At 43.9% G+C, this 23,452-nt stretch overlaps 1 protein-coding gene across 1 annotated transcript in view; it reads left to right on the top strand.

Annotated features, from left to right (window-relative positions):
- LOC126336767 (suppressor of lurcher protein 1-like) overlaps positions 1-23,452 on the top strand; it is a 4,187,167-nt gene that overhangs the window by 2,263,128 nt on the left and 1,900,587 nt on the right. The window contains exon 5 of the mRNA XM_050000778.1: positions 6,889-7,115. Within this exon, the coding sequence (XP_049856735.1) occupies positions 6,889-7,115 (227 nt within the window). The remainder of the gene's footprint in view (positions 1-6,888; positions 7,116-23,452) is intronic.

Here is a 23,452-nt window from a genome sequence, read left to right as displayed (position 1 = left end):
TAATCTACAGTTCATAACAAATAGATTGTGGTCAGAGTCCACATCTGACCCTGGAAATGTCTTACAATTTAAAACCTGATTCCTAAATCTCTGTCTTACCATTATATAATCTATCTGATAACTTTTAGTATCTCAAGGATTCTTCCATGTATACAACCTTCTTTTATGATTCTTGAACCAAGTGTTAGCTATGATTAAGTTATCCTCTGTGCAAAATTCTACCAGACTTGAGAACATTACTACGCATAATGTTATTGAAGTAGCTATAGGGTATACAACGTCTACATTATGCATCAAATTCAATAATTTTAACATGATTTATGTTCACTAATGTAAATAAAGATCTTCCATCCCGTATGTCGACCCCTCATCGGTCTTTCTCAAGGTTCAAACCATCCCCAAGACAAATTTCGTGGAACTCGGCTTAGCGGTTTTGTCGTGAAAAAATATAAAAATGAAAAATAAAAAAAAAAGGCTCTGAGCACTAAGGGACTTCACTTCTGGGTTATCAGTCCCCTAGAACTTAGAACTACTTATACCTAACTAACGTAAGGACATCACGCATATCCATGCCCGAGGCAGGATCCGAACCTGCGACCGTAGCGGTCGCGCGATTCCAGACATGTAGCGCTTTGAACCGCTCGGCCTCCCCGACTGACGAAAACAGAAAGAGTTTCGCATTTGTAATATTAGTATGAATACGCAGATAGCACCAATGACCACACTATTATTAACAATAAAGCGTATGCAATGAAAATGTTTATTTCAGAATCTTATCGTTTCAACCATTTCTTAAGCGACAATAAATCAGCGAAGTCGTTATTGCATTGACAATCCGCTAAAACCTTGATGGGTACAATTTAGTTACAATAAAATACTCGTGTGAACTTTCGCATAAGAAAAAAAGTTCAGTCGGTCTGGAGGCATAATAACGTGAAACGTTAACCACTGAACAAATTAGGAATGTATAGAATTAAATGTAAAATTCAAGATTAATTGCGAGACCTATAATAAGAGCTACGTAGGGCAACCTGGACTCTCGTTGAATATTACGCTTAAAGATCGAGCTAGAAATATAGAATAACTATAGTGGCAGCTGATTTGCATCAGTCTGGGAATATTTTAGGGATTCCATGTTGCTCTTTACGTACACTGAATTTAGTTAGCTATGAGAAACTATGTTGATGTTCTGAAGAAATTGTAAATGAACCGACTGAGTTATGTCTTTGGAAAACTTTGCTTACATTTTATGTGAATTTTATTGAAACTTTTCTTTCAAAGTTAATTTAGAAGACTGAGACCTAAGTAACAGAGGCTTTATACACGTTATTTTATGTTTTAGTAATAAGGGTTTCCAGTTAATGTTTTATGCATTTTTTTCGTTTATATGATATTCACAGTAGACTATGTAACGAAATTAGTGCTACATTCATGTTGTAGCGAACTGTCTCTCTACCGTCTATACATTGGCCACATGTGTTCTACATGCAAATGAATTTTCCACAGCCCTGTTGCTATCTGAACACTTTGTCGCCGATTAGCTGTCTACAAACATGCAAATCGAACTTCGCTGGTGTTTACTGCTTGCAGTTAGTTAATTCTCTGTTTCATTTACTTCTATCGTTACGTGCCAGGTTTTTTCTTAAACAGAGATGCAACATATTTCAGAATATATTCATCCCCTAGATCAATTAGTAATTCTCTTACGCCACTTTGTAATTAAGGACCACATCCTGTGCCAACATTGACTGTCTTGTTTATTTGCCTTCTTTTCACTTCTATTTTGACGCTGGGGGACTGTGAAATTGAGAGACCAAGAGATAGTCTCCAAGAGATAAACGTTTTCTTAAAAGGAGCAGTACGAAGCATAAAAATGTCCAGAGTCCAAAGCTGTGTTCCAGACCGATACGGCATTCATTTCCCCTACATCTGCACTCCAAGTGTTGGACAGGGCAGTTTTCTCCCGATAGAAACGGCATTGCTCGAAGAAACTATTTGGAAAGATCCAGCCAGGCTTCATTTTCTAGAAGCCCTCATGAGAACCACCATTTGCCTCAGTGGCCACACTGAAGAATAACGTTTTGTTTACATTTCTAAAGCACTCGTTGCTATTGGTTCATAACGTTATTTTCCAGACAGTATGTGCTTCTTTTCATTCGTGAGTATGTGGAATGTATTTTATTCGTCAGCTTCAGATTCAAATAATGGAGTTGAAAAAGTTTCCTAGGAGCGGCCATGCGGTTCTAGGCGCTACAGTCTGGAACGGAGCGACCGCTACGGTCGCAGGTTCGAATCCTGCCTTGGGCATGGAAGTATGTGATGTCCTTAGGTTTAATTAGTTCTAAGTTCTAGGCGACTGATGACCTCAGAAGTTAAGTCGCATAGTGCTCAGAGCCATTTGAACTATTTTTGAAGAAGTTTCCTAGCTTTTTCTTCGTGCGACAATACTGTTGGCTAATAATAACAAGAGTAGGAGTTTGTTTAACGTTATTACTAAAAGGTTAGCGGACGGAACTTCAAATGCCTGCTTCTACTGGCCGGTGAGATTCCAACTTTGACAGTGTTATTTCAGAGCATTAAGGCAGAGAGTACTGGCTGCCAAAATATTATAAAGACCACTTGTTGCAAGTAGATCGAGTAGTAAATGCTTGCGTCTGGGAAATCACTGAGTGAGGGCTTATTGCCAGACAACTGAAAGGATGAGCCTTGCTGTCAGGTAGAAGGTTGTCTCCAGTAGGGTGCTGAGTACAGAGGGCAGGTCGACCTAGACCTGGAGCTTACCCCTATTTTTCTCAGAATTTCGACCATCTTGCACCATTCTACGTTGTCGAGCGCTTTTTCCAGGTCGATAATGATCGTGTCTTGATTCTTCTTTCATCTACATCTACATGGATACTCTGCAAAACACATTGAAGTGCCTGGCAGAGCATTCATCTATTATTCTCTATTATACTAATCTCGTACAGCGCGCGGAAAGAACGAACATATATTATCTTTCCGCACGAGCTCTGATTTCCCTTATTTTATCATGGTGATCGTTTCTATGTAGGTCGGTGTCAACAAAATATATTTGCATTCGGAGGAGAAAGTTGGTGATCGGCATTTCGTGAGAAGATTCCACCACAACGAAAAACGCCTTTGTTTTAATGATCTCCACCCCAAATCATGTATCATTTCAGTGACACTCTCTCCTCTATTTCGCGATAATGCAAAACCTGGTGCCTTTCTTTGGCCTTTTTCGATATACTCCGTTAGTCCAACCTGGTAACACACCGCCCAGCAGTATTCTAAAAGAGGGGGGACAAGAGTACTTTAGGCAGTCTCCTTAGCAGATCAGTTAGATTTTCTAAGTGTCGTGCCAAAAAAAGCGCAGTCCTTGGTTAGCCTTCCCCACAACATTTTCAGTGTGTTCCTTCCAATTTAAGCTGTTCGTAATTGTAATTCCTAAGTATTTAGTTGAATTTCCGATCTTTTTATTTGACTGATTTATCATGTAACCGAAGTTAAACAGATTCCTTTTAGCACTCAAGTGAATGAGCTTACACTGCTCGTTATTTAGGGTCAATTGCCAATTTTCGCACCATTCAGACGCCTTATCTAAATCGTTTTGGAATTTGTTTTGATCTTCTGATGACTTTACTAGTAGATAAATGAAAGCGTCATCTCAAACAAGCTAAGACGGCTGTCCAGATTGTCTCCCAAATCATTGGTATCGATAAGGGCCTATCGAAAGGGCCTACACAACTACCTTGGGGAACTCCAGAACCACTTCTGTTTTAGCCGATGACTTTCCGCCAATTACTACGATATGTGACTTCTGTGATAGAAAATGACGAATCCAGTCATATAACTGACATGATACGGCACAAGCAAGCAATTTCACTACAAGCCGCTTGTGTGGTACAGTGTCAAAAACCTTCCGGAAATCCAGAAATACGGAATGAACTTGAAATTCCTTGTCAGTAGCACTCAGCACTTCATATAAGTAAATAGCTAGTTGTGTTTGACAAAAAAGATGTTTTCTAAACCTATGCTGACTGTGTGTCAATAGACCGTTTCCTTCGAGGTAATTCGTAATGTTCGAACACAATGTTTTTGTTGTGGTGTTCAGTCCAGAGACTGGTTTGATGCAGCTCTCCATGCTACTCTATCCTGTGCAAGCTTCTTCATCACCCCGTATCCACTGCAGCCTACATCCTTCTGAATCTGTTTAGTGTATTCAATTCTTGGTCTCGCTCTACGACTTTTACTCCCCGCGTTGCCCTCCAATACTAAACCCGTGACCCTTGATGCCTCAGAATATGTCCTACTAACCGATACCTTCTTCTAGTAAAGTTATGCCACAAACTTCTGTTCTGCCCAATTCTATTCAATACGTTCTCATTAGTTATGTGATCAATCCATCTAATCAAATGGTCAAATGGCTCGGACCCGTATGGGATTTAACTTCTGACGTCATCAATCCCATAGACCGTAGAACTATTTAAACCTAACTGACATAAGGACATCACACACATACATGCCCGAGGCAGGATTCGAACCTGTGACAGTATTGGTCGCGTGGTTCCAGACTGTAGCGCCTATAACCGCTCTGCCACTCCGGCCGGCCCATCTGATCTTCAGCATTCTTCTTTAGAACCACATTTCGAAAGCTTCTATTCTCTTTTTGTCTAAGCTATTTGTCGTCCACGTTTCACTTCCATACGTGGCTACCCTCCATACAAATACTGCATACAAATACTGTCAGAAACGACTTCGTGACACATAAATGTATACTCGATGTTAACAAATTTCTCTTCTTCAGAAACGCTTTCTTTGTCATTCCCAGTCTACATTTTATATCCTCTCTACTTCGACCATCATCAGTTATTCTGCTCCCCAAATAGCAAAATTCATTTATTACTTTAAGCGTCTCATTTCCTAATCTAATACCCTCAGCATCACCCAATTTAATTCGACTACATTCCATTATCCTCGTTTTGCCTTCGTTGATGTTGAATACAATATAGGTTATAGGTTCCACAATCCTGTTGCATATCGACGTTAATGATAGTGGATTACCTCTACTACCTTTCTTGAATATTGGTGTGACGTGTGCAATTTTCCAGTTTTTGGGCATGGATCTTTCGTCGAGCGAGCAGTTGTCTATGATTGTTAAGTAAGGAGCTATTCCATCAGCTTACTCTGAAAGAAACCTAATTGGTATACAGTCTGGACCAGCAGACTTGCTTTTATTAAGTGATTGAAGTTGCTTCATTCTTCTTTAGAATCAGCTGTTCTTGATTTGAATTCTGGAATATTTATTTCGTCTTGTTTTGTGAAGGCATTTCGGCAAGCTTTGTTTAGTATCTCTGCCTTGGCAGCACTGTCTTCCGTTGCTTCTGTTGTGGTTGGCAGGAGAGCCAACACCGTGTTACTAGAGGAGGCCGAAATGCACGCGTTTTAGCTCACGCAGGCTGACGTGAGGTCTGGAACAGGACAAGGAAATTAGAACTTAGAAAAACGGACGTAGCTGGTGGAATACTTAACTTTAATCCATTAATGATTAACGTCGGTCTTGACGGCACATGATTGACAATATCAATAGTAACTGATAATGGCGCCTTGCTAGGTCGTAGCAAATAACGTAGCTGAAGGCTATGCTAACTATCGTCTCGGCAAATGAGAGCGTAATTTGTCAGTGAACCATCGCTAACAAAGTCGGCTGTACAACTGGGCGAGTGCTAGGAAGTCTCTCTAGACCTGCCGTGTGGCGGCGCTCGGTTTGCAATCACTGATAGTGGCGACACGCCGGTCCGACGTATACTACCGGACCTCGGCCGATTTAAAGGCTACCACCTAGCAAGTGTGGTGTCTGGCGGTGACATCACAGGTCCCATTAGCAATCGCGTCAGAATTTCGTCTCTGGTGCCTTTAGCTTTCCTAAGGCCAAACTGATCGTCACCTGTTACAAGCTATTGCAAGAAGCCATAGAGTATCTCACTAATACTGCACGAGCGAACTGTCGAAGGCTGATTAAGACTGAACACTGTCGAAGACTGCTACTGAGACTGGGCCATGTAGCTATATCGTGGCAGGTGGGCTGACGGCGTGGTCCAGCGGGCGCTCATCATTGGACCTGCTGGATCCCCGAGCGGCCGCTATCGGCGTCTGCCAGAAAGGTACGATGCGATACGGTTGCCATCTGTGGGACGCAGATGAGGGTGGTGTCTGTAGAGTCTTGTACCGCAGGAAAGCTAGGGAGAGGACATTATGGGTGGCCGGCATCCTCTTTCTACAACACAAATGCAACTGTAGATTAATTTGTTCTTCATTTGCATGAACTGTAAGTTTTCTACTTAACTTGAACGGAGTCCATGTGTTGTGGTACAAGACCATCAACAATAATCCTCTTGCAGACAATATCGGTAATTTAGCTATTATACTAATCTGATCGCTAAGCGCTGTTGTAACCTGCGATGTGAAATGACAGACGCCACTGGAGTACCGAGTCAATGACAGAGAGTTAGTGCGCTAGTGACAGACCCTCTGGTCAGCGGCTGCAGCCTAAATACTTGCTGTAGAGAGGGCGTTGGCGCCACATTGCTTGTCCGTGTCTCTCTGGGCTCTCTCATCACAGGCGTGCCGACAAATGTACTGGCAATAGCTTACGCCAGTGCAGTATCGACCTATGACACCACCAGTAAGTCTTCAGATATGGATATACGGAAGCCGTAAAAGAGAGTGCATCAATTAATTGTTCATTTAATTTGATCAACGCTCTCCACTATTCGTTTAACATTCAATTCAGCAAGCGCCACATGCGGTGTGACAGGCTGCACAACCATCCCCTGTCTCCCTTTGTTCAGAGGCCCGTAGCAAACGGCCTGTTGTGTTGTGTGTGTGCAGCTGCTACCGGGGCGACCACGTGGAGGTGTTCCTGTCCCTGGGAGGAGGCGGTCCCCGGGCGGGCCTCAGCGAGCGCTCGTCGCCGTCGGGCGTGCTGTGCGGCGGCCTGCTCGACGTGCCGGCCGCGCTCTTCAGCCAGGGGCCGGCGCTGGCGCTCGCCATGCACTCCGACCGCAGGCCAGGCAACCACTCCGGCTTCCTCGGCCGCTTCCGCTTCCTCGACAGGCGTGAGTACCCACAAATCTCACCAGACCATCGCCACATTTTCTCAGATCACCGAAATGAGACATCATTTTCACCAGTTGTCCAGTGTCGTCGAATAGGCTTACTTTACAGGGTGGTTTTGTGTGTGTGTGTGAAATCTTATGGGACTTAACTGCTAAGGTCATCAGTTCCTAAGCTTACACACTACCTAACCTGAATCATCCTAAGGACAAACACGTACACGCATGCCCGAGGGAGGACTCGAACCTCCGCCGGTACCAGCCGCACAGTCCATGACTGCAGCGCCCTAGACCGTTCGGATAATCCCGCGCAGCAGGGTGGTTTTAATTTAACTTTCGCTGCTTGAGAAGGATGCTATGAAAAACAAGTGATCGCCGGGCAGTGAAACGTTGCGGAAACATTTGCAAGGACATGCAGAAGAGATATAACGAATAAACCATTGAAAGAAACGTATTTTAATTTCCACATAAATGGGTAACATTTATTAATTGCTTACCATTCTTACGTTCCAGGTAACAAACATTGTTCATTATAGCCACAATCTGCATCCACGACACACTGGGACCACACAAAAAACTCCCACAGCTGTTTGCAGCATTTTTCGACCCATGGAATGTTCACCTGTCTGACATAGCTCGTGCATTGCTAGAAGACACATATTGCGTCCGTACTAACTTCTTATTTGATGCGCAACTCGTGTCGGCATGTCCGAGCGGGAATTCCAACGTCACTGTTAAGTCGAACATTGCGATCATGTTTTGCAACCCAGGCCCAGGAAGAGGACCTCTATGTATTTCTTTAACGCGTCGAAACTTGCAGAACTATCACTGCTGGTTTCGTAAAATAACTAGACGACTAATGCAGACCCATGTTCATTGTTTGCAGGTTGCTCATCTAACAGCTTCCCCAAGGACAATAAAAAATTGCTTTCCAATATTTTATACAAGTATTGGACGAAATTATGAAATGTAAAATGCTTTCATAATCTACTCATTAGCAGGTATCTCTTAAACCTGTAACAGTAAAGTCAAATATTAAAGACACAAGTACTATATGTGCCTCGACAATATCACTCAAGGCGTGCTTATTACTCAGGCTATATTCATCCAGTAGTGGATAATGAGCGCACTTAGCAGCTTCCAGCATCATTTTAACGAGCTGTTTTATACATGGCAGTTAGATTCTTTAAAGAATCGGTGTGTGTGTGTGTGTGTGTGTCTGTGTGTGTGTGTGTGTGTGTGTGTGTGTGTGTGCGCGGGTGGGTGTGGGTGGGGTGGGGGGGGGGGGGGGGGGGTAGACGGGGGAGCTGTTAGTGGATAAAGCTTAAAATCACCGTATAGAAGAAATTCAATGATAAATGGAAGCAGTAGAATGCCATTAAGTGGAATATGTCATCAAGAGCGAACTTGCCCCCCACACCATTTAAAGTGCTCTGTAACGACACAGAATTCCCATCCAGCAGTTAAAATATGGTAAGGAAGATAGGCCTTTCTGCGCTGGGCAAGACAGCTGCAGCGAGTGTTGCCACTTGCAGATCTAAGAAACCGCACCTTATTGTAAATTACCACCCAGAAGGTCAGAACATTCGTCCAGTAGAGCTTTCCCCAATCAAAACGGACATGTAACGGCCCTTGCAGGGTGTGGCAGCCAAAACACGCCAAGTATGCATAAAATCCACCCACAGGCCATGGCGGTCCCATCGGTACACACTGACTGTTGTGTCATCCTCCAACAATATTGTCTTTGGATACAGTAGGGCTGGCCGTTGTGGCCGTGCGGTTTTAGGCGCTTCAGTCTGGAACCGCGAGACCGCTACGGAGGCAGGTTCGAATCCTGCCTCGGGCGCGGATGTGTGTGATGTCCTTGGGTATGTTAGGCTTAAGTAGTTCTAAATTCTAGGGGCTGATGACCACAGATGTTAAGTCCTATCGTGCTCAGAGCCATTTGAATCATTTTGATACAGTAGGGAGCGCCTTGAGCCAGTACACAGCTCTCCCGGCTGTCTTTCACTTTCGGGAGCTGTAGCCCTTACTAGTCAGTCAAGTAGATTGGTAGTTGATCTTACGTGACTCAGTACATCCTGTTCGTGTCGTACCACCAAGCGAAAATCCCTGGCAGTACCGGAAATCGCACCTGGGTCCTCCACATAGCAGTCATCAAAGATGGCCTCTCAGCTGCGGACATAGCACACCACGTACTTTCTAAGACAATCATGGAACCGTTATAATTAAAGTAATAAACTAATGATTAAATGTAACGTTTGGAAAGAAGATACAGTACCTTACGACAGACGAGGTCTCACTGGGACACAGGAAAACCAAAACATAATACAGAGTTTTTCTGTAAGAGTATGCAAAAATTTAACAGGACATAGAGTATGCTACAGTGAACAATTTGAGGTAGGGAATGTGGGGTCGAGGAAGCCAGACCCACCCTGCTGCATTTCGAATCACATCACATATACACTTCTGGCAACTAATTCCATCTCCGTATCCACTGGGTCCTCATACGCAAAGTGACTTTACATACACCCATAGGAAATTACCATGGGGAGTCAGGTCAGGTGACCTTGTAGGTTATGGAATAGCCTTACAATCCAGCGACTAGGAAGTACAGCATTGAGATGGCTGATGACATCCACACCGAAGTGAGGCGGTGGACCGTCATATTATATCCGCATTCTTTCATGAACAGCATTCTCGAACAACTCAGGTATACCTCTTTGCACGAACCTCAAGTACACAGGGCCAGATAGATGATATGGTCCAAAGACATTGTCTCCTACAATGCCAGCTCAGATACTCACAAGAAAACGTTCTTGATGGTGTGACTCTACTACAGCGTGACGGTTTTTCTCGTCTCACACATGGCTATTTCTGCTGTTCGAAATAACATCCGAATCAAATGAGGCCACGCCAGTAAACGGCACGATTTGGAGGAAGCATGCATGCGCTCTTTATGGGTGATAAGGTTAACTGTTATTCGTGGCCCACGCTAGTATATGCAGCGCCGATTTCACATGCTCTACGACGGCTAGTTTTAGTGGCGTCCGCTGCAACACTTAGCAGCACCTCCCCTCCTCTTCCAAATGGAATGCGCGAGTGGTCCTCATGCTGCCAGGTCCTCGTTTCATGTTTCTAATGAACCGGTCTCCCGCATACGTCGATTGAGAGAAATAGACACTCGTCGTGACGGATGATGCCTGTTAAGCAAACGTTCCATGTACAGCCTTTCAGCAGCGAGGGCAATGCAACGTACTTCCCCATACACAATGTGCAAGTCAGTGATTCTGCCAAATTGTTCCGTTACTGCTCCATCATTTTGTAGTGTACGTCTCTCAATAGCACTGAGTTATGAATGGGTTAGTCGCTGATTCACAACACGTTCAGTCTTGGAACAATGTTAATTCGAGACGACAGAGCTAGTTGGACAAGTAAAGTAAATAAAACCTGCGTCATGACTTTCTTGTAAACAGGCTCGTCCTCCTCGTTTCCTTGCAGGAAATAAAAAGCACAGTATGAGTAAACTTTTACGATTGATGGTTGTAAATAAGCGGGAAACTGTAATGCAAGACAAAGTGGAAGACAAGTTCACTTAAAAAAAAAATGGTTCAAATGGCTCTGAGCACTATGGGACTTAACATCTATGGTCATCAGTCCCCTAGAACTTAGAACTACTTAAACCTAACTAACCTAAGGACATCACACAACACCTAGCCATCACGAGGCAGAGAAAATCCCTGACCCCGCCGGGAATCGAACCGGGGAACCCGGGCGTGGGAAGCAAGAACGCTACCGCACGACCACGAGATGCGGGCAAGTTCACTTCAATATCTCCTTGTGCTGGCTTCTCTGGCTCCAGATTCCCTACCTCAAATTGTTCAGTGGAGCATTCTCTACGTCCCCTTACACATTTGTGAACGCTCTTACGGAAGCACCCTGTATGAACTAAGATTAAAAAGTAACAACAAAAGAAGTTTAAGATGTAAGTTTTTATATTTACTTGGTGGTGGTGGCTTAAAACGTGAATCCTTAATTAAACATATTAATATGACACTGTCTATCTGACATCTGTCTAACGCTGCCCAGTAAAACAACGATAAAGAATTTCGATTGTATACGAAATTAAACAAGGAATTCAATTAACTCAGTTTATTACACGTAAATGCAAAATAAATAGTGTAGCAATCGTTGACGAAAGTAAGCTAAGGCCTAAACAAACTGGGGCATGGTATCTGAAATGTGTCTGATATGAGCGCGTACGTTGGTAAGTGGTACCGTGATTGCCAAAGACTAATGTATTTGGATAGGAAGCGCTGTAGGAGAGGATGCTTTTGCATCTATGGCCGGAGTTGAAAGCACGTTGGATCTCTAATCTTGAACCTCTAGCTGTAAGCAAGTCTTCAAAATGAGGAATGAAATCACTGAACATCGTTAAAGTGACATAACGTGCTTACAGTCCTTCCCCGGTTGCGGCTGGATCTCACCACACTCATAATCTGCAAATGGGGGCTGAAATAGCTGTAGAATCAGTCACTGCCTGCGTACGAACAACTTCCGTCTAAGTTGTGCTCCGCAGGGTAAAAGCCTCTTGCTGCCGAAGTGAAGTCTGCTCGATTGTGGTGCCTCCCTGTAGAGGCACGCCGAGGCGCTGCCAGACTGAAGTGTAACTTTGTTCTTCCAGCATGGAAGAATCAGTTCTCTACCTCTTTCTGGAGTCACGTAATATTCAATGGCTAAACCATCAAATATTTCGACTACTGACCAGTAAGGAGTTGTCCTAAAAGGCCCTGATCTCCCTCCGTAACTCTCATTTCAGGTGTTTAGCCACCCGCGAAAATCGTTGCACTTGGAGCTCCAAATTTCTGTCCTATCTCCTTCTCACAGTCTACATCTGGACGTCAGCCAAAAAGGGTCTGCCTCCGTTAGCAAACTTGAGTTTCTTACGCCGACTTCTAAACTGTTTAAGTTAATCAATGGTAGCATTTTTTTTTTTTCATTTCCGTCTTACGTTCCACATTAATTTCTGTGTCTAGTGGACTAAGTGTTCCTTGTCTGTTGGTACTGAAAACTCTGCACAAACCCCGCTGCTCTCGTTCGTTAAGTGAAGACCGTCGATAACTGCGTCGTCCATGGTGAGAGGTAATGCCTGAAATTTGGTATTCTCGGCGTACTCTTGACGCTATGGATATCGACATAGTGAATTCCCTAATGATTTACAGAATGGAATGTGGCATGCATCTAACTCCAATTACTATTCTGCGTTCAAAGTCTTTTAACTCCCGTCTTACGGCCATAATCAGGTCAGAAATCTTTTCACACGAGTCACCTGGATACAAATGTTAGCTATGCCAACGCACTGCCTGTTATTACCTTCTGTACGCGACACTACCTTATCTGCATGTGTTCATAATGCTGCCCCAAGACTTTGCCACCAGTGTAAAGGCAGTAAAGAAGATCATTAATATCTATGTTTACATCCGTTAAATGCTTTTTTGTAAACCCAGTGTACCCTGAAGATGAAGCGTGTGCCTCGAAACATGATGCTTTATTAAATTATTAAAGTAAAGCAACAAAAATTTGTGGAAAATATTTTCATAACAACTGTATTTCTTCCCAGCTTCGTAAAGCGGAGCGGGGTAGCTGCGCGGTCTAGGGCGTCTTATCACGGTTCGTGCTACTCACCCCCCCCCCCTTTCCGTCGGAGGTTCGAGTCCTACCCTCTGGCATGGGTGTGTGTGTTGTCCTTTGTTAAAGTTAGATTAAGCAGTGCATACGCTCAGGGACCGATGACCTCTGCAGTTTGGTCCCATAAGACCTTGCCACTAATCAAGCAAATCAAGGAAGTCAACGAACATGTCATCAATTGAGGATCTACCAGCGGTTCATAGTAAAAAAGGCGGCCACAACAGTCATTTTTTTCTTACATTCGTCAATCATCCTTTGATATGAACCAGTTTAACCCAGTCGTCGACAATATTACTGCATTGTTTAACTTCTTCACAGTGTTTTGTTTCACCGAGCTCCTCCGTGTGTAGATCGGTATGATCAGAAGCAGCACGTATTCAGGATGACGCACTGGGTTGTAACGCGTGTGGGCAATAATTCACGACAGAGACTGGCTTCATCGCGGCAGGGTGGGAGTTGTGCGGGAGTACAAAATGCAACCCAGGCACAGCCCGTTTTGCGGCGACTGGTGAATAATGGCCGCCAGCTTCCGGAAGCACACGTCACGGCGCTGGTGTCTGGGCCAGCGAAGGCGCCCAACAGTCCATCAGCGCGCCAAACTTGTGATGAACGGCCATCAGCCGGGGGCCGCATCAGTCTGGAGCGTGACGCATCTGCCCCCGGGCACCAGTCATATTTCAGCCGGTACCCACCCTCCAAACGGGCTATTCTTCCACGGCACGAAAGGAGCTTAGCCGAACTTGTGTCATAACTTGTAATCATTCAGTCAGGACAGCGGAGGCCCGCGAAAGACTTCATTCCACACGCTTAACAGGCGATCAGTGAACCTGAAAGCATGAGAGGATAAAGGCCTTTCGCCAGATCTTCTTCACGTCAGTTACCTATTAACATAGTGACGAAGAGTGGCACTCGAGCAGATGTCGCATAGAATAAACTGAAAGGAGTTTCATCTGCCTCTAGGCCTATTCTTGATAGACCATGTGCATTAGTGGGATAGTATTAGTTGAAAACAGTCTTGGTTGCAATTTTAGATTTTTTAATTTATCAGCTACGCGTTTCACCTTATTTAGGCATATTCAGGCTGATATTAATTTGGCGTTTCTTAGGACAATTCTTTAGACAATGTAGCTAAAGGGCATCGTCGAGTACATCTGGCCAACATCGCCTTCGTTAACCCCAGTTCTAGGGGACTGATGACCATAGATGTTAAGTCCCATAGTGCTCAGAGCCATTTGAACCATTCGCCTACACATTTATTTCTCAACATAGTCACCCTGGCGACGAACACATTTCTCCGAACGAGAGACCAGTTTTTTGACTTCAGTACTGTAGAGTGACACTGTCGACGGTGCCATAACCTCACACCTGCATACACCAATTCATCAGTAGTCCACGAAACAGTTTTCGTAACAGATGGAAATCGAATGGGGCCCAGTCGGAACTGTATGGAGAATGATCGCTGACAGTGCACCCAGGGCGTCGGATTGCTGTAGATGCTGCAGAGCGCATGTGTAATCTGTCATGCTGAATTAGAGTGTGCGCACTGTTTCTCACGCATCCTCACAGGCCACACACCGTTACGTTACACCCTACAATTCGGTGCCTTCTAGCAGGACGGGGTTTCAACTTGCGTCAGCAAAGCGGGGAAGTCGACGGAGTAATATACATTACATTTAATACCTGAAAAGATACTGAGAACGGATAAAAATTCGGAAGCATTACTTACCAGAAAGCCTTCGCATGTTACACCTAACAGACAAGACTTCATTGCGCTTATTGAAACCGTAATCCTGAAGTACAAAGGAAGCTAAAACATGCATTAATACTTAGATACATAATAATTTAGATAAAGAGATAGTCGTGTAACTTCTCAAGAGGAATTCAAAACTTTTACCTGTGGGCAGGAACATAAACATGGAGGCTCAGGTTTAAAATAGTAGCTGAGCATACACTGGGTAGATACATATCTAGTGGAAAAGCTCATGATGGATCGGACGCACCATGTTATACGAGTTTCTTTGCAGTTAAAGAAACTTATAAAGGAACAATGTCTTCTGTTTAGCTGGTGTAAAACGAAGCAAAAGGCCACAGATAAGGAGGTGCTGAGCGAAACGCTTTTGGCCGTCAAGAGACAATGCATGAAGGCTTCAGTGATCACTGTAAAAGAATCTAATCGAAAGGTGTCTCACAAAATATATTTTGGAATACTGTGGTATTTTGTGACAAATCCAGGTTTAACAGCCGGCCACTGTGGCCAAACGGTTCTAGGCGCTTCATTCCGGAACCGCGCTACTGCTACGGTCACAGGTTCGAATCCTGTCTCATGCATGGCACTGTGTGATGACCTTAGTGTCGCGTCCCAAGCGTGGGTTTTGCGAGGGATTGAGCGACACGGTTCGTAAACGGGAATTAGCCGGTTGACCTAATTGAGAGGGAGATTTTTGATCTGGCTAAGATGTTAAATTCCCTGGTGTGAAGGTACAAGGCTAGGATGTTGGTAGAAGTAAACTCGTATGGACGTTATAAAAGTTCTAATTTATTCATAAAGAATACAGATCACCCTAACTGCGTAGTGATTGTACCTACAGAATAGCCAAGCCCATTACAGAGACGGTGACTGACTTCCACCGTTCTGGCTGCCTGATAGAACTTTCCAGCACTTTGCTGCCCACACTAGCACCCTACGTCAGAGTCCCGCGGTCGCTGCCTAAACGCTCATCGGCGACTATCTCCAACTGTCTGCCTGCAGCCCGCCCTCAGCCCAAGTCGGCTGCTACTCACGCTGACTACCGTCGCTGCCTAAACCCGAGAGAGAGAGATCCCCGGAGCGGCGTGCCTCCGAGTTTTGTTAGCTCTTCCCCTTCGACCCCGCCAGCGCTTGGCATGACGTAGCGTCGAGTGCAACTTTTCCTTATTAGGGATTGTTTTAGTATTAACTTCAGTACTTTTCTTCAGAAGCTGGGTGGAGGGGTAGAGGGGCCTCTCCCTATATGGTCACGCACTGCGTCCTGAGCCCTTCATTGGCTCCTCATGACGTAGTGCGGTCCCCACCTAGGGCCCTCTTTCTTTCTCTCTCCGCTCCCAGACTTCTCCCTCTAGCCAAGAGTGTTGATACTGTAAGTTATTGCTTATTAAGGGACCTGCCCAGAGCGCCCTTTTTATCTTAATAGCTGAGTCTGCTTCCTTGCTTATCACGCGCAGCTGCCTGGCCGCTTGGACCGCCGCCTCGGCTATCTGGCTGCGTCGTTATCTTTTGTGACCCCTCTGACACGCCTGGCGTCCCCTGTTAACTCTATCTCCCCGTATAATTTCTGGTGTATCGTCTGAGAACAACTGCATTTAGACTTGGCTTTTCTGCGGTTACAACATTAGGTAAGTTAGGTTTAGGTAGTTCTAAGTCTAGGGGACTGATGACCTCAGATGTTAAGTCCCATAGTGCTTAGAGCCATTTGAATCAGGTTTAACACGCTTGGATCTGGCGGAAAGGGGAAAGCGTGGCGCAAATACAGAGCTCCTGCCACAACATGTCCTACCTACAGTAAAACATGGAGGAGGAACCATAATGGTTTGGGGCTGCATGGCAGCTTCTGGTGTTGGTGACTTAGCAGTTATGGAAGGTCTCACGGGTCATCGTAAATATATCGATAGGTTTCGAGGCCGTTTACGTAGCAGTGCACAGAAACTGGGTCCTGATGGCGTCATTTACTTTCAACAAGACAATGACTTTAAACATACGGCTCTGAAAAGTCGGCAGTGATTACTATATAATAATCCAACAACGGTTTTCAATCCACCACAGAGCCATGATCTTAACGAGAAAGAGCATCCTTGGGCACAATTGGGTACAAAAGTTCGAAAATGTCGTTCTACGGGGAACCGGGAGGTCTTAGACGGCGGTGTTAGAGGAATGGTCTCACCATACATTATTCTCAACTTCATTCACTCCGTGCCAAGACGTCTACAAGCTGCCATCAGCGCCAATGATACGCAAACAGGCTAATAGAAGCGAATTACGTAAATTAGAGAGACCTTAACTCCATTTCTGTGTAAGTGGGCCAACATTTTTTGGATCTGTAGAGCAAACAATTTCTTTTGTAAACTAATATTTTTGTTGTGTGAAGCCAATTGTACCAGAACAACCTAATGTTTACTACAGTGGATTTAAATAAACATAGATTATTTGTCTGTAATGTGTATATAATATATTGTGGTGCCACTGTACGTGGGTAGACAAGCTAACGATTAGGCCGACTTTGAATCGCGTTCGCCCGTGACGCGTATGTGGAAGCTTGTATCAAAGCACGTGCAGACGTTTTTCTTTCTGTGTGTGTGTGTGTTTTCCAATAACCACAGAAAAAAGGAAATATGCACGCAGACGCCACTGTGGTAAAGTGAGCTTCAAAGCAATCGGATCAAACAGCACCAACATTTAGAAAGTCCCGCCACGCGTGTACACCTTATCGAGAGTAGGGTCGACGCAGCGTCACAAGGTTCTGGCTGGGTGCGGCTGGCTTTGGTTCACTCGCCGCCGTATCTGCCTTTTAACGGGCGAGCCGTAAAAAATTTCCATTTTCGCCGGCCTGTGCAGGCGCCGCGTACGCACCGTCCTAAGTTAATTGGCCCTCGACGCGCAGCGAAAGACGGGCCACAGCGCCACGTAGCAGCCGGGCAGCCAGCTACTTGGCAGGGAAGGGAAGGGTTGGGGTGGAGAGGAGAGGTCCTGTCGTGACGTCACGTGGCAGCTACTCGGCAGGAGAGGGACCCCCTTCGTGCCGCTGCTCATTAGGGGACTAAGTAGATAAGCGAAATTGTTGTCGCGGCCTTTACGCCATTAGTGACAGAGTAAACTGGGACGAATAAGCTAAACGGCCCGTAAAATGGCTTAAGGTACGCCTCGACAGCTGGGGGGTTGACTTCAGACACCAGGCGACAGTTTTTCGTGTATCTCTACCGTGCGACCTTCTAATTACTTTCCTGAGATTGTGTACGCTTAATGGAGCAGCATAAGCTAGATAATGTAGGGATTCCTCCCACCTCTGAGCTCAGATGCATTAAAGAGGAATTTACGTTGTTATTATGTCAAGAGCAAGGGGTGGTAACATTAAAAGTGCAACCGTAATTCCATAGTTAAATGCAGAGGAGCGAGCGGATAGATGGAAAGAGTACATTGAAGGCGTCTATGAGGAGGAAATTTTTCTTTGATATAATAGAAGAAGAAACAGGAGTCAATTTGGAAGATATGGGGATCCAGTATTAGAATGAGAATTTAAGAGAGCTTTGGAGGGCAGAACGGGACTATAATATTCCATCAGAATTTCTAAAATCATTACGGGAAGTGGCAACAAAACGACTATTCACGTTGGTGTGTGGAATGTATGAGTCTGGCAATATAGCGTCTGACTTTCGGAATAATATCATCCGCAAAATTCCGAAGACTACAAGAGCTGACAATCAGCTTAACAGCTCATGCATCCAAGTTGCTGACAAGAATAATATACAGAAAAATGGAAAAGAAAATTGAGAATGTGTCAGATGACGATCTGTTTGGCTTTAGGAAAGATGAAGGCACCAACGAGACAATTCTAACGTTGGGGCTGATAGTGGAAGCAAGACTAAAGACAACTCAACACACGTTCATAGAATTTGTCGACCTAGAAAAAGCGTTCGACAATGTAAAATGGTGCAAGATGTTCGAAATTCTGAGAAAAACAGAGGTAAGCTATAGGGAGAGACGGGTAATACACAATATGTATAAGAACCGAGAGGGAATAATAACAGTGGACGACGAAGAACGAAATGCTCGGATTAAAAAGGGTGTAAGACAGGGATGCAGTCTTTCGCCCCTACTGTTCAATCTGTACATCGAGGAAGCAATGACGGAAATAAAAGACAGGTTCAGGAGTAGAACTAAAATTAAGAGTGAAAGGATATCAATGATAAGAATAGCTGGTGACATTGCTATCCTGAGTGAAAGCGAAGAAGAACTACATGATGTGCTGAACGGAATGGACAGTCTAATGAGTACAGAATACGGACTGAGAGTAAATCGAAGAATGACGAAGGTAACGAGAATTAGCACAAATGTGAACAGCGAGAAACTTAACATCAGGATTGATAGTCACGAAACAGATTAAGTGGAGGAATTCTGTACCTGGCAGCAAAATAACCAATGACGGATGTAGCAAAGAGGACATCAAAAGTAGACTAGCACTGGAAAAAAGGTCGTTCCTGGCCAACAGAAGCCTATAAGCATCAAACATAGGACTTAATATGGAGAAGAAATTTCTGAGAATATAGGTTTGGAGCACATCATTGTATGGCGGTGAAACATGGTCTGTGGGAAAACCAGAACATACGACAATGTAAGCAATTGAGATGCGGTGCTACAGACGAACGTTGAAAATTATGTGGACTGATAAGGTAAGGAATGAGGAGGTTCTGCGCAAAACGGAGAGGAAAGGAATGTGTGGAAAACAGTGACAAAGAGAAGGGACAGGATGATAGGACATCTGTTAAGACATCAGGAACTGACTTCCATGGTACTAGAGGGAGATGTAGAGGACTAAAACTGTAGAGAAAGACAGAGTTTGAAAACATCCAGCAGATAATTGAGGAAGTAGGTTACAAGTGCTACTCTGAGATGAAGAGGTTGGTACCGGAGAAAGAAGTTTGATCGTAAAAACTGTAAAGGAGGACAAAGTTTTGAATATATCCAACATAAAACGGAGGACGTAGGATGTAGGTGCTTCTCTGACATGAAGAGATTAGCGTAGGAGAGGAATTAGTGGTAGGACGCATCAAACCAGACAGAAGCGTGAAAAAAAGAAAATAATCTAAAGTCGTGTGAGTATACACACGTACGTCTTAAGAAGATAGACATAGCTACCTGGAAAACGGCCTCGGTGGCCGAAATTACAAGAAAAAATAAAGACGCAAGTGGTGTGTTTATTTGAATTGAAATCTGTTTTATTTCTATTTTTTAGATAGGACTCGCCATGAACTCGTCTCCTAAGTAAATCCTCCATCTCAGAGTTGCACCTATCGCAGACATGGTAGTGGTAATGTCTTATGCGACCAAACTGCTGAGGTCATCGGTCCCTAAGTTTACACACTACTTAATCTACCTTAAACTAACGCTAAGGACGACACACATACAACCATTCCCGAGGGACGCCGCGGGAGACGACTCGAACCACCGCCCTGGGGGGGGGGGGGGGGGGGGGGGGTAGAGCAGCCGCACGGACCGTGACCCTGCACGGCTATACCAGACGTCTCTGATGACCTGTGCGTATTTTGGTCTCTGTATTCCCATAGCATCAATCCGCCTTTAATTTCATGCGGTTTATTCCATGACATCTTGACATAAAGTCCTTCCTCTTCTTGTAGCATGTGTTACGAAATCATTCCTTCCACACCAGTTATTATCTTATCCGTCAAATTATTTTTCAGCTTGGTTGTATAACACCGCACCTCATACGCCTTAACTGTCTTTTCACCGGTTTTTACACTGTCTATGATTCGATCCCTCACAACCCTGTGCTCCAGAAGAACATTTTTATCAATTTTTTGTTCAAATTAAGACAAGGATTTGGTTCCAACTGACTTCTTTTAGAGGAGACTACCCTGCATCTCTGTTTCTCTATTTCTTACACCGTCCTTACTTCGTTCGTCAAGTGTTGTTCTTACATCAACATGGATTCTCTTCAAATCACACTTAGTTGCCTGGCAGGGGGTTCATGGAACCGCCTTCACAATAATTCTCTATTATTCCCTAATGGAACAGCGCGCGGAAAAAAATCCTTCCGTGCGAGCTCTGATTTACCTTATTTTATTATGATCATCGTTTCTTCCTATGTAGGTCTGCATCAAAAAAATATTTTCGTTTTCGGAGAAGAAAGTTGGTCACTGAAATTTCCTGAGAAGAATCCGCCGCAAAGAAAATCACCTTTATTATAATGATCAGCCCCGCATCTACGATATTTCCGAGCCGGGGCAAAAACTTGATAGTGGTGTCCGCCCTCCCGCACATTCTTTCGAGTATTTGGGTTAGGATGTCACAAACCAAAAAAAAACATTTTTTTCAAAAATACGTTCATTTTGTAGCGCACATCTTTCTAAAGAGTCTGCTATATAAAACATATTTTTCTGAGGAAATGTAAAACCTATTATTTGGCTTAAGTGTGCCAGAGTGCAGTGCCACGCTTCTTCACACAGCATTCTTATACCGCACGTCACTGTATTTCTTTCTGTAAAATTCAAACGTGTACATTTTGTAATGGAAGCCATTGTACCTATATTCAGTACAGCTGACATTTAGATTGCTGCCACTCCTGCTTCTAGTCTGCCGGTTTGACATCCTAACCGCTTTAAAAAAACCTCATAATTAATCCTGGGTGGTATTATTTGTAAGCGAGACAACAGCAAATCTTCAGAAAATTTGCACTCTTTCTTGCCTAGTAGCTGATAACTTTCTGTGACAAAATTAAATATAGGAAACGTAAGACCAGTAAAGATAACAGGCATGAAGACAGTACATATTTCTTCAATCCTGAGGTTCCAGAATCTTTTCTCTCTAATCTTTCTACAACTTTACACGGCGTGATTTCCTTTCTGCAAAAGTATCTATCACGCCATCGAAGTTCGTCAAACGTTTTGCTACATCAGAAACGCGAATGTCGTTGTCTAACATTGAAAAAGCTGTAAATATTCATAATATCCAAGACTGGTGTGGTTTCTCTATTTGTCACTCTCTGCTAGATAAAATGAAATTGGCCTTTCTATTACTGCAGCAGTTGTAACACACGCCAAGTAAGCGAGACTGTTTTGGCGTAAATAGACATTTTTGTCTACCTCATTTACACAGACAACACGATAGAATATAATTCACTGAGGACCATTATCAAACGCATATTAGGCCTACTACAAGAAAAAACTTTTATGTTAGGAAATAGTTTCACATTTCATTCTAACGCTCCAGTTTCTCAAGCGTGAAATCGATAAGTAGTAGTAAGAAATTTTTATATAAAATTGGAATCGTCACATGCTTCCATGTAATCTGTGTGATGTGCTCGTTTCTTCTTCTTCCTTGTTCTTCTAAACGATCGTGTTTTCAAGAATTCTGTAACTATTCCTGCCGTTGCCAAAACTCCGGTTAACTTCACTAACCCTGGCGGAAACACCAGATTAGTTATCCCGTGTTTGTTCTCCCGTTAGGCATTATTATACGTTCGTATAACGGGCTTTCAGCGCTGTTCTGAGAATAAAACCTGAAGCGGCTGCTAATGGGGAACTATACAAGTGGCCCTTAGTAGTAATTTCTCCCAAAATTTCATATTCTTGGATAACCGAGAAGATTACTCGTAATATGCAATTTTTCGTATCTGTTAATCGTTTATTTCCACTCTGTTAATCTGAATCTATAGATTTCGTTAGTAAGTAACAAAAACGCTGATCATTCGCACACCCAGTCAACCACATAGACAAACAGCGATAGGCACTCACCGTTCGTGGTTATTCGGCTCAGATCATATAGCCCATCCCCTTTTCTCTGCGGGAAAGTTTTTTATTTCTAAATGCGACTGGGAGTCCCTTGGCGGAGACATTATGTACAGTATGCACGTATTCAAAAATGAACTTACGATTCGTTCAGAAATAAACTTAGTATGTGTTCAAAAATGTTCAAAAACCAACAGGGATGCGTTTCAAATTCGTATGGATAATCGATAGACCAACGTGTGCTGGGTGCGTTTGTGAACTGGACAATGGAGAGTGAAGTAAAATGGGAAGGGCTGGGACCAGAAATCATATGATTATTATTTCATGCAAATAACAGTTTATTGATAAGTTAAATTTTAACTTAAAACCAAAGATATAAACACATTTTAAAAGAAATGTAAGATGCCTTTAATAATATTAATAATAATAATAAGTTCAAGCGAAATTTGCAATTTAAATCTCAATGCCACCGTTTGGGGAAATATAACATGCTTTTAATAATAGTAAGAAAAGGGCCAGCTACTAAAAGTTAAAGTGAGATTTGCCATTTAAATCTTAAGGCCGCAGTTTGGAGAAATTTGACTACAAGGATACTCTCTTCAAACTACTGTAGGCAAACGAAGCCACACTTAATACTCATGTTGTGTAAGGTGTCAGTGCAGCATGGATGCAAAACGTGCCTTGATATGGTAATTTTTAAACAGACAGTCGGATGGCGTATCTGGCGGATCGGTCCAGGGTGGAGCAGACGAATCAGGCTGCGAGCGCGGTAGTCCATGCGTGAATTGTGGTGTCACTAACCAACCATGGGACGGCCAGAAAAGCAGCCCCTTTCCACAGGCGGAAACAGCACCAGCTGGCGGATGCGACGAAGGCACACCCAACCAACCAACCGGTGCCGGCACGGTAGCTCAGCGTGTTCGGTCGGAGGGTTAGCTTCCCTCTGTACTAAAAAAAAACTGAGTTAATCGATCAACTACGAACTTAACCGGATGTCTTACGACGGCCGCCCCGAGCAGATGAAACGAACACAAGCGAACAAAATGAGATTTAAAAAAAACGGCACGTCCCACACACCACTCGTCCAAAAGTCAATTTCTTGTGTCCGACGGATGCGGCTTTCGCAGATCAACTTGGCTCAAACAGCCCATCTCAGC

The sequence above is a fragment of the Schistocerca gregaria genome, chromosome 2, assembly GCF_023897955.1.
Source record: "Schistocerca gregaria isolate iqSchGreg1 chromosome 2, iqSchGreg1.2, whole genome shotgun sequence".
Taxonomy (NCBI): domain Eukaryota; kingdom Metazoa; phylum Arthropoda; class Insecta; order Orthoptera; family Acrididae; genus Schistocerca; species Schistocerca gregaria.
This window is presented reverse-complemented; position numbering and strand designations above follow the sequence as displayed.